General features: G+C 58.0%; 1 protein-coding gene across 1 annotated transcript; it reads left to right on the forward strand.

The window, feature by feature from the left end:
• Window positions 1-1946: 1946 nt before the first annotated feature.
• Window positions 1947-10924, forward strand: FIZ1 (FLT3 interacting zinc finger 1). Its single transcript, XM_038752631.1, has 2 exons — window positions 1947-2010; window positions 8446-10924. The coding sequence occupies exon 2, from the start codon at window positions 8532-8534 to the stop codon at window positions 9966-9968; it is 1437 nt and encodes a 478-aa protein (XP_038608559.1). The 5' UTR covers window positions 1947-2010; window positions 8446-8531; the 3' UTR covers window positions 9969-10924.
• The last annotated feature ends 390 nt before the right edge of the window (window positions 10925-11314 follow it).

Consider the following 11314-nt stretch of genomic DNA (forward strand, 5'->3'; position numbering starts at 1 on the left):
CTACCACCCAACCTACCCCATTTGCCAGGAGTTTCTTCCTCTCTGAGTTGAGGGGTGGAGACAGACAAATGGTGGTGCAGGATTAGAACCCAGGTCCTCCAACTTTTGGGCACGCGCTCTTTCCACTAGGCCAGGCCTATTCTCTATTACACACTTTCCCCCGGCTATGTGTCTGGTCCAGGGGAAGAAGGATCCGACTCCTCATTATCCTTCCTCTCCCCTTCCCAAGACAGGATGAGGGGTCCATTTGGGAAGAGGGACAGATGACCAGATCTTGGAAGGAACAGAGTTCATTCATTATCCCTCCTCTCCCCTTCCCAAGACAGGATGAGGGGTCAATTTGGGAAGAGGGACAGATGACCAAATCTTGGAAGGAACAGAGTTCATTCATTATCCTTCCTCTCCTCTTCCCAAGGCAGGATGAGGGGTCAATTTGGGAAGAGGAACAGATGACCAAATCTTGGAACAGAGTTCATTCATTATCCCTCCTCTCCCCTTTCCAAGACAGGATGAGGGGTCCATTTGGGAAGAGGGACAGATGACCAGATCTTGGAAGGAACAGAGTTCATTCATTATCCCACCTCTCCCCTTCCCAAAGCAGGATGAGGGGTCCATTTGGGAAGAGGGACAGATGACCAGATCTTGGAAGGAACAGAGTTCATTCATTATCCTTCCTCTCCCCTTCCCAAGACAGGATGAGGGGTCCATTTGGGAAGAGGGACAGATGACCAAATCTTGGAAGGAACAGAGTTCATTCATTATCTTTCCTCCCCCCTTCCCAAGGCAGGATGAGGGGTCAATTTGGGAAGAGGAACAGATGACCAAATCTTGGAACAGAGTTCATTCATTATCCCTCCTCTCCCCTTTCCAAGACAGGATGAGGGGTCCATTTGGGAAGAGGGACAGATGACCAGATCTTGGAAGGAACAGAGTTCATTCATTATCCCACCTCTCCCCTTCCCAAAGCAGGATGAGGGGTCCATTTGGGAAGAGGGACAGATGAGCAAATCTTGGAAGGAACAGAGTTCATTCATTATTCCTCCTCTCCCCTTCCCAAAGCAGGATGAGGGGTCAATTTGGGAAGAGGGACAGATGACCAGATCTTGGAAGGAACAGAGTTCATTCATTATCCCTCCTCTCCCCTTCCCAAGGCAGGATGAGGGACCAATTTGGGAGGAGAGACAGATGACCAGATCTTGGAAGGAACAGAGTTCATTCATTATCCTTCCTCTCCCCTTCCCAAGGCAGGATGAGGGGTCAATTCGGGAAGAGGGACAGATGACCAGATCTTGGAAGGAACAGAGTTCATTCATTATCCTTCCTCTCCCCTTCCCAAGACAGGATGAGGGGTCAAGTTGGGAAGCGGGACAGATGACCAGATCTTGGAAGGAACAGAGTTCATTCCAGTCTGAGGCGACGGAAAAACTGAGCGTAAAACGTAAACCTTCTAACACGAGGGGGTGTAACTGTGGTCGCTAAAAAGGGGAAGAGGCCAATCTCTCCGGTCAGCTTGACCCCAAATGGCCAGAACCGCAGTCGGGGAAATGGTGGCCTGGATCCCTCGGCCTTGAAGGCCCTCGCAGCCCGGAGTCAAGATGGCTGCCGGCTTCCTTATCCAGCCTCAGACCGTGCCCTCACTCAAGATGGCGCCGGCTCCACGTGCGTCTGTTAGGCGGGGGTGGGGGGAGAGAAATCTCGAATGGAAACGGCTCCGGCGCCCCTGAGGTGGCGTCAGTCGCCTCCCTCGCTCCCCCCTTTCCTTCCAGAGGGGTTTTTCGGTGGCGCCCGTCTCTCCCCTGCCCTAAGATGGGTCCCGCCCTCACCCAAGATGGCGCCGCCGCGGCTCGGATTCCCCCGCGCGGCCGGAAGTGGGGTGGGGGGCGCGCGCGCGCCATGGAGCGTCGTCAGGAGGGCCGCGGGCCCGACCGGAAGTGGAGGCCGCCCCGCCCGCCGGGCCGGAAGTGACGCGCTCCCCGCGGCGGCCCAAAATGTCGGCGCCCAGAGGGAGGTGTAAGTAATTGAAGGGGAGAGGGGAGGGAGGGCGTCCCCTGCCCCGCACGGGGGGCTTGGCGGGGTGTCCGTCATGCCCTGTCACGGGGGGGGAGGGAGGTCAGGGGGTCGGAAGGCCTGGGGGGGGGGGGGGAGGGGAGCCCGGTCCTGTCTGAGGTGAGGGGGGAGGGGAAGAAGGTGGGGGGGGAGGGGGTGTGGGGGACCCCCCTAGTTGGCAGCTGGAAACACTCATTAATAATCATCATATTAATAATAATACCCATTTATGGTGCCTGTTAAGGGCCTACTCTGTGCCAAGCAATGGAGGGGATCCAAGGCCCTCAGGTCATCCCACGTGGGCCCCCCCCCACCCCCACCCCCACCCCAGTCATCATTTTCCAGATTCATTCTTTTAATCGTGTTTATTGAGCGCCTACTGTGCGCAGAGCGCTGTGCTAAGCGCTTGGGACGCCCACCCCAGTCATCATTTTCCAGATTCATTCTTTCAATCGTGTTTATTGAGCGCCTACTGGGTGCAGAGCGCTGTGCTAAGCGCTTGGGACGCCCACCCTAGTCGTCATTTTCCAGATTCATTCTTTCAATCGTATTTATTGAGCGCCTGCTGGGTGCAGAGCGCTGTGCTAAGCGCTTGGGACGCCCAAGGTGGCACCATCTTGAGGCAGGCCCGACCCAACATTTCCAGATTCATCCTTTCAGTCGTATTTGTTGAGCGCCTACTGTGCGCAGAGCGCTGTGCTAAGCGCTTGGGACGCCCAAGGTGGCACCATCTAGGGATGGGCCCGACCCAACGTTTCCAGATTCATCCTTTCAGTCGTATTTATTGAGCGCCTACTGTGCGCAGAGCGCTGTGCTAAGCGGTTGGGACGCCCAAGGTGGCACCATCTTGAGGCAGGCCCGACCCAACAGTTCCAGATTCATCCTTTCAGTCGTATTTGTTGAGCGCCTACTGTGCGCAGAGCGCTGTGCTAAGCGGTTGGGACGCCCAAGGTGGCACCATCTTGAGGCAGGCCCGACCCAACATTTCCAGATTCATCCTTTCAGTCGTATTTGTTGAGCGCCTACTGTGCGCAGAGCGCTGTGCTAAGCGGTTGGGACGCCCAAGGTGGCACCATCTAGGGACGGGCCCAACCCAACATTTCCAGATTCATTCTTTCAGTTGTATTTATTGAGCGCCTACTGTGCGCAGAGCGCTGTGCTAAGCGCTTGGGACGCCCAAGGTGGCACCATCCAGAGACAGGCCCGACCCAACATTTCCAGATTCATTCTTTCAGTCGTATTGAGCGCTTACTGTGTGCAGAGCGCTGTGCTAAGCGCTTGGGAGGTGGCACCATCCAGAGACGGGCCCGACCCGACATTTCCAGATTCATCCTTTCAGTCGTATTTCTTGAGCGCCTACTGTGCGCAGAGCGCTGTGCTAAGCACTTGGGACGCCCAAGGTGGCACCATCTAGAGACGGGCCCGACCCAACATTTCCAGATTCACTCTTTCAGTCGTATTTATTGAGCGCCTACTGTGCGCAGAGCGCTGTGCCAAGCGCTTGGGACGCCCAAGGTGGCATCATCTAGAGATGGGACCGACCCAACATTTCCAGGTTCATTCTTTCAGTCGTATTTATTGAGCGCCTACTGTGCGCAGAGCGCTGTGCTAAGCGCTTGGGACGCCCAAGTTGGCAACATATAGAGACGGGCCCGACCCAACATTTCCAGATTCATTCTTTCAATCATATGTATTGAGCGCTTACTGGGTGCAGAGCGCTGTGCTAAGCGCTTGGGACGCCCAAGCTGGCACCATCTAGAGACGGGCCTGACCCAATATTTCCAGATTCATTCTTTCAATCGTATATTGAACGCCTACTGTATGCAGAGCACTGTGGTAAGCGCTTGGGACGCCCAAGGTGGCACCATCCAGAGACGGGCCCGACCCAACATTTCCAGATTCATTATTTCAGTCGTATTTCTTGAGCGCCTACTGTGCGCAGAGCGCTGTGCTAAGCGCTTGGGACGCCCAAGGTGGCACCATCCAGAGACAGGCCCGACCCAACATTTCCAGATTCATTCTTTCAGTCGTATTGAGCGCTTACTGTGTGCAGAGCGCTGTGCTAAGCGCTTGGGAGGTGGCACCATCCAGAGACGGGCCCGACCCGACATTTCCAGATTCATCCTTTCAGTCGTATTTCTTGAGCGCCTACTGTGCGCAGAGCGCTGTGCTAAGCGCTTGGGACGCCCAAGGTGGCACCATCTAGAGACGGGCCCGACCCAACATTTCCAGATTCACTCTTTCAGTCGTATTTATTGAGCGCCTACTGTGCGCAGAGCGCTGTGCCAAGCGCTTGGGACGCCCAAGGTGGCATCATCTAGAAATGGGACCGACCCAACATTTCCAGGTTCATTCTTTCAGTCGTATTTATTGAGCGCCTACTGTGCGCAGAGCGCTGTGCTAAGCGCTTGGGACGCCCAAGTTGGCAACATATAGAGACGGGCCCGACCCAACATTTCCAGATTCATTCTTTCAATCATATTTATTGAGCGCTTACTGGGTGCAGAGCGCTGTGCTAAGCGCTTGGGACGCCCAAGCTGGCACCATCTAGAGACGGGCCTGACCCAATATTTCCAGATTCATTCTTTCAATCGTATATTGAACGCCTACTGTATGCAGAGCACTGTGGTAAGCGCTTGGGACGCCCAAGGTGGCACCATCCAGAGACGGGCCCGACCCAACATTTCCAGATTCATTATTTCAGTCGTATTTCTTGAGCGCCTGCTGTGCGCAGAGCGCTGTGCTAAGCGCTTGGGATGCCCAAGGTGGCACCATCCAGAGACAGGCCCGACCCAACATTTCCAGATTCATTCTTTCAGTCGTATTGAGCGCTTACTGTGTGCAGAGCGCTGTGCTAAGTGCTTGGGAGGTGGCACCATCCAGAGACGGGCCCGACCCAACATTTCCAGATTCACTTTCAATCGTATTTCTTGAGCGCCTACTGTGCGCAGAGCGCTGTGCTAAGCATTTGGGACGCCCAAGGTGGCACCATCTTGAGACGGGCCCGACCCAACATTTCCAGATTCATTCTTTCAGTCGTATTTATTGAACGCCTACTGTGCTCAGAGCGCTGTGCTAAGCGCTTGGGACGCCCAAGGTGGCACCATCCAGAGACAGGCCCGACCCAACATTTCCAGATTCATTCTTTCAGTCGTATTTCTTGAGCGCCTACTGTGCGCAGAGCGCTGTGCTAAGTGCTTGGGACGCCCAAGTTGGCACCATATAGAGACGGGCCCGACCCAACAGCGGGCTCACAGTCTGGAAGGTCACTGGGGCCTAGTGAAGGGCCTTGCCCAAAGCCACATGCCAATCAATCATCAATTGTATTTATTGAGTGCTTACTGTGTGCAGAGCGCTGGAGTAAGCGCTTGGGAAGTACAAGTGGGTGACATATAGAGACGGTCCCTACCCAACAGTGGGTTCAGACAAGTGGTGGAGCGGGATCAATCAATCAATCGTATTTATTGGGCGCTTACTGTGTGCAGAGCGCTATGCTAAGCGCTTGGGACGCCCAAGTTGGCACCATGTAGAGACGGGCCCGAACCAACAGTGGGCTCACGGTCTAGAAGGTCACTGGGGCCCAGTGAAGGGCCTTGCCCAAAGCCACACACCAATCAGTCAATCAATCGTATTTATTGAGCGCTTGCTGTGTGCAGAGCGCCGGACTAAGCGCTTGGGAAGTACAAGTGGGCAACATATAGAGACGGCCCCTACCCAGCAGTGGGCTCAGACAAGTGGTGGAGCGGGATCAATCAATCAATCGTATTTATTGAGCGCTTACTGTGTGCAGAGTGCTGTGCTAAGCGCTTGGGACGCCCAAGTTGGCACCATCTAAGACGGGCCCGACCCAACAGCGGGCTCACAGTTTGGAAGGTTACTTGGGCCTAGTGAAGGGCCTTGCCCAAAGCCACACGCCAATCAATCATCAATCGTATTTATTGAGCGCTTACTGTGTGCAGAGCGCTGGAGTAAGCGCTTGGGAAGTACAAGTGGGCAACATATAGAGGCAGTCCCTACCCAACAGGGGGCTCAGACAAGTGGTGGAGTGGGATCAATCAATCAATCAATTGCATTTATTGAGCGCTTACTGTGTGCGGAGCGCTGGACTAAGCGCTTGGGAAGTACAAGTTGGCAACATATAGAGGCAGTCCCTACCCAACAGTGGGCTCAGACAAGTGGTGGAGTGGGATCAATCAATCAATCAATTGCATTTATTGAGCGCTTACTGTGTGCGGAGCGCTGGACTAAGCGCTTGGGAAGTACAAGTTGGCAACATCTAGAGGCAGTCCCTACCCAACAGTGGGCTCAGACAAGTGGTGGAGCGGGGTCAATCAATCAGTCGTATTTATTGAGCGCCTACTGTGTGCAGAGCACTGGACTAAGCGCTTGGGAAGTACAAGTTGGCAACATCTAGAGGCGGTCCCTACCCAACAGGGGGCTCAGACAAGTGGTGGAGTGGGATCAATCAGTCGTATTTATTGAGCGCTTACTGTGTGCAGAGCGCTGTACTAAGCGCTTGGGAAGTACAAGTGGGCAACATAGAGACAGCCCCTACCCAACAGTGGGCTCACGGTCTAGAAGGGGATTAGAACCCACGACCTCTGACTTGCAAGCCCGGGCTGTTGCCATCGAGCCATGCTGCTTCTCTAGGAGGGAAGGGGGCTAAGGGAGGAGCTGGAAGAGGGGATGAGCCCACGGCCACAGTGGAAGAGTCATCGGCATCAGCGGCGTGGCCTTCGTTAAGCGCTCACTAAGTGCCAGGCCCCGTACTGAGCGCTGGGGGAGATACAAGATTATGATACATCTTGTATCATACATACATCTTGTATCATACAAGGTTATGATACAAGATACAAGGGGGAGATCATGTTGCCAATTTGTACTTCCCAAGCGCTTAGTACAGTGCTCTGCACATAGTAAGCGCTCAATAAATACGATTGATGATGATGACTGTCTCTATATGTTGCCAATTTGTACTTCCCAAGCGCTTAGTACAGTGCTCTGCACATAGTAAGCGCTCAATAAATACGATTGATGATGATGATGATGGGGGAGAAAAAAGCAAATCGGGTTGGGCCCAGTCCCTGTCCCCCGTGGGGCTTCAGAGGGGACAAATCCACGGCCAGAGTGGAAGAGTCATCGGCATCAGCAGCGTGGCCTTCGTTAAGCGCTCACTAAGTGCCGGGCCCCGTACTGAGCACGGGGGGAGATACAAGCAAATCGAGTTGGGCCCAATCCCTGTCCCACGTGGGGCTTCCAGTCTCAATCTCCGTTTTCCAAACGAGGGAACGGAGGCCCGGAGAAGTAAAGCGACTCGCCCAAGGTCACGCAGCAGACGAGTGGCGGAGCCGGGATGAGAACCGTCCGACTCCCGGGGCTGGGCCCCGTGTACTGTGCCGTGCTGCTTCTCGTGGGGGCGGGGGGCGGGAGGAATCGATCTGGCAATCGATGGGCTGTACCCATCGACGTACTACCACGTACCCACGTAGAGAAGCGGTGCGGCTCAGTGGAAAAGAGCCCGGGCTTGGGAGTCAGAGGTCATGGGTTCAAATCCCGGCTCCGCCACTTTTCAGCTGGGTGACTTTGCGCGAGTCACTTCACTTCTCCGGGCCTCAGCTGCCTCGTCCGTCAAGTGGGGATTAAGTTTGCGAGCCCCACGTGGGACCACCCGATCACCCTGTGTCCCCCTCCAGCGCTTAGAGCAGTGCTTTGCGCGTAGTAAGCGCTTAACAGATACCAAAATGATGATGATTATTATTACCAAGCTCTCACTCCGTGCAGAGCACTATCTGACGCTGTATTGACTGTCTCTGTATGTTGCCAAATTGTACTTCCCAAGCGCTTGGTACAGTGCTCTGCACACGGTAAGCGCTCAATAAATGCGATTGATGAGGATGATGAGGCCCTCCCTCTGCCCATCTGCCAAGCTAGCTCTCTTCCTCCCTTCAAGGCCCTGCTGAGAGCTCACCTCCTCCAGGAGGCCTTCCCAGACTGAGCCCCTTCCTTCGTCTCCCCCTCGTCCCCCTCTCCATCCCCCCATCTTACCTCCCTCCCTTCCCCACAGCACCTGTATGTATGTATATATGTTTGTACATATTTTTTTACTCTAGTTTATTTGTACATATCTATTTTATTTTGTTAGTATGTTTGGTCTCTTTCTCCCCCTTTTAGACTGTGAGCCCACTGTTGGGTAGGGACTGTCTCTATATGTTGCCAATTTGTACTTCCCAAGCGCTTAGTCCAGTGCTCTGCACACAGTAAGCGCTCAGTAAATACGATTGATGGCGATGATGATGATGATGAGCACCGTGCTGAGAGTTCGATACAAGGGGATGGGGAGAGGCTGGGAAACCTCCGCGCATCCCCCCCGCTCACCCGCGTCCTCTCTCTCTCCTACAGAGACCAGCCTCGCCCTGCTCCCCGGTCCCCTTTCCCCCTTTCCCGGTCCCCCCGTCCTCTTCCCCCCCCCCCGTCCCGCCCCGGCCATGTCCGCGGCGGAGGCAGATGATTCTCCCCCCGGGGGGATCCCCCCGCCCTGCCCCGCGCCCCTGCCGCCCTCTCGGGTCCCGTTCCACTGCAGCGAGTGCGGCAAGAGCTTCCGCTACCGCTCGGACCTGCGGCGCCACTTCGCCCGGCACACGGCCCTGAAGCCCTTCCCCTGCCCGCACTGCGCCAAGAGCTTCAAGCACAGCTTCAACCTGGTGAACCACATCCGCAGCCACACCGGGGAGCGGCCCTACCGCTGCACCGTCTGCCCCAAGGGCTTCCGCGACTCCACGGGCCTCCTGCATCACCAGGTGGTGCACACGGGCGAGAAGCCCTACTGCTGCCACGTCTGCGAGCTGCGCTTCTCGTCCCGCTCCAGCCTCGGGCGGCACCTCAAGCGCCAGCACCGGGGCCTGCCCCTGGCCGCGGCCCCGCCGCCCGCCGCCCTGCTCCCGGCCCTCTCCGCCTCCTCCTCCTCCTCCTCCTCCAACTCGTCGTCCTCCTGGTGCCCGGTCTGCACCTCCCCGGCCAACAGCGGCGAGGTGGGGCCGTGCCTGGCCTGCGGGAGGGGCGGGCCGGGCGGGGGCCTGGGGGAGGCCGTGGGCCTGGCCCCCTACGGCTGCGGCGCCTGCGGGCGCCACTTCGCCCGCGGGTGTGAGCTGCGGGCCCACTGGCTGGCCCACACCGACGTCAAGCCCTTCAAGTGCCCCCAGTGCGAGCGCGACTTCAACGCCCCGTCGCTGCTGGAGCGGCACAAGCTGACCCACGCCCAGGATGGCCGCAGGCCCGGGCCCGGGGGCTGCCCCCACTGCCTCGGGGGCGGAGGCGAGGGGTGCCCGGCCTGCTGCGGGATGGCGGCGGCGGCCGCGGCGGAGGAGGAGGAGGAGGAAGGAGACGACGGCGGGGAGGGCCGGCCGGCGGAGAGCCTGTACCAGTGCGAGTGCGGGACGTTCTTCGCCAGCGCCGCCTCGTTGGCCGGACACCTGGACGCCCACTCGGGCCCGCCCGCCTTCGGCTGCGGCATCTGCGGCCAGAGCTACGCGGCCGTGGCCGACCTGGAGGAGCACCAGGCGGCGCACGGCGGGAGCGGGGCCGAGGGGGCCGAGGGGGGCGGGGAGGGGGACGAGGTCGGGGCGGGCGGGTTCCCCCTGCCTCTGCCCCCGCAGCGCCCGTCCAAGAAGCTGTACAAGTGCTCGGAGTGCGAGAAGCTGTTCCGGTCGCCGCGGGACCTGGACCGCCACGTGCTGGTGCACACGGGCGAGAAGCCGTTCCAGTGCGCCGAGTGCGGCAAGTTCTTCCGCCACGAGTGCTACCTCAAGAGGCACCGGCTCCTGCACAGCGGGGAGCGGCCCTTCCAGTGCTCCGTCTGCCACAAGGGCTTCATCACCTTCAGCAACCTGTCCCGCCACCTCAAGCTGCACCGGGGCATGGACTGAGCTGACCCCCGGCTGCCCGCATCCAGCCTCTCCCCCTCCGCCGGTGAACTGAATGGGAAAATGGACCCCCTCCCCCCGCCCCCCAGCATCCCCGTGGAACGGACCCACCCCGGGCAATAACGCCACTCCTCCTTCCACACACCCGAGACCTCGGTGTGGGGCGGCCTGGATTATTTTTTCCCCCCCCCGCCTTTCTTTCTTCTCACCTCCCAGCTTTCCAGAGTAGACCGATCCAGGCGGTCATCCCCACAGCCTAGAGGACACCGGTCCGGAATCCCCCCCCTCCCCCTGCTCTCGAGAGCGAACTAGTCCAGGATGCCCATCCTCTGCTCAAGAGGGGACTGGTCCCCCGGCCCCTCCACCCCTCCGGCTGAATATATCGGACCGGTCTGGATTCGTCCTTCGCCGCCACTCTAAAGAGGTCTAGGCCTGAACGCATCTCGCCCCCCAGCTATATAGATTTATCCCAGACCCCCGGTGATTCCCCCTCCGCCTCCCAGGGTGAACCTCAACGTAGTCTAGCCTGTGCGGGTGTGCACACGCGCCCGCCCATCCTTGCCAGAATACCTCTCACCTCCCCTACCCCCAAAGACACCCCCTCCCCAAAAGTTAAGTTTTTAGAATTCCTTCCCATCCGTCCCTTGTCTCCACCTCTCCATGTTTCCGTCTGTCACCGCCTCTCTGTCTCTCCCCGTGCCCCGGGGGCGGGTGAGGGAAGCCCACCCCCACCCCATCGCATCCCCCCCCTTCCGTGCGACTCTCATAGGCCTCACCGTTTGAGGGAGGGGGAGATGGGAAATGGAGGAGCCATAAAGGGGAGGACCCGATTTCCGATCTGAACTTGTAGCGTTTGTTCTGTCTAGAGCACTGCCCCCCGCCCCACTCTTACCTAGAGTATTAGATGAGAATGAGAAACGTGACCCGATGCCCCCCAAATAAAAGTCCGTGACCCCCCAGTCGCCGTCGCCTCATCGCCGTGTTTCCCTCCTCTACTTCTCACGAGGGCCCGGGGCCTAATCCCAGCTCCGACGCTGGTCTGCTGTGTGACCTGGGGCAAGTCGTCTCACTTCTCTGGGCCTCCTCTGTAAAATGGGGATGAAGACTGGGAGCCCTCTGTGGGACAGGGACCGCGTACTCCCGCGCTTAGTACGGTGCCTGGCACAGTAAGCGCTTAACAAATACCACGGTTATTCCTTCCCGTCCCAGAGCCAAGAGATGGGCCAAACCCCAGGCGCGGACCCCCTTTCACCACAAGTTGACCCCGAGTCCCTTTCGAGCGGGCCCCGGCTTTATCGTCCCGGGCTGATAGCTGGAGGGGACCCCCCCGCCAACCTCCCCTCTCCAGA

This window comes from Tachyglossus aculeatus, chromosome 10, assembly GCF_015852505.1.
Source record: "Tachyglossus aculeatus isolate mTacAcu1 chromosome 10, mTacAcu1.pri, whole genome shotgun sequence".
In the NCBI taxonomy this organism is placed as follows: Eukaryota; Metazoa; Chordata; class Mammalia; order Monotremata; family Tachyglossidae; genus Tachyglossus; species Tachyglossus aculeatus.

Bases quoted from the DNA above. Each gene is read 5' to 3' on its own strand.
- FIZ1 (XM_038752631.1), top strand. From the start codon at position 8,532: ATGTCCGCGGCGGAGGCAGATGATTCTCCCCCCGGGGGGATCCCCCCG.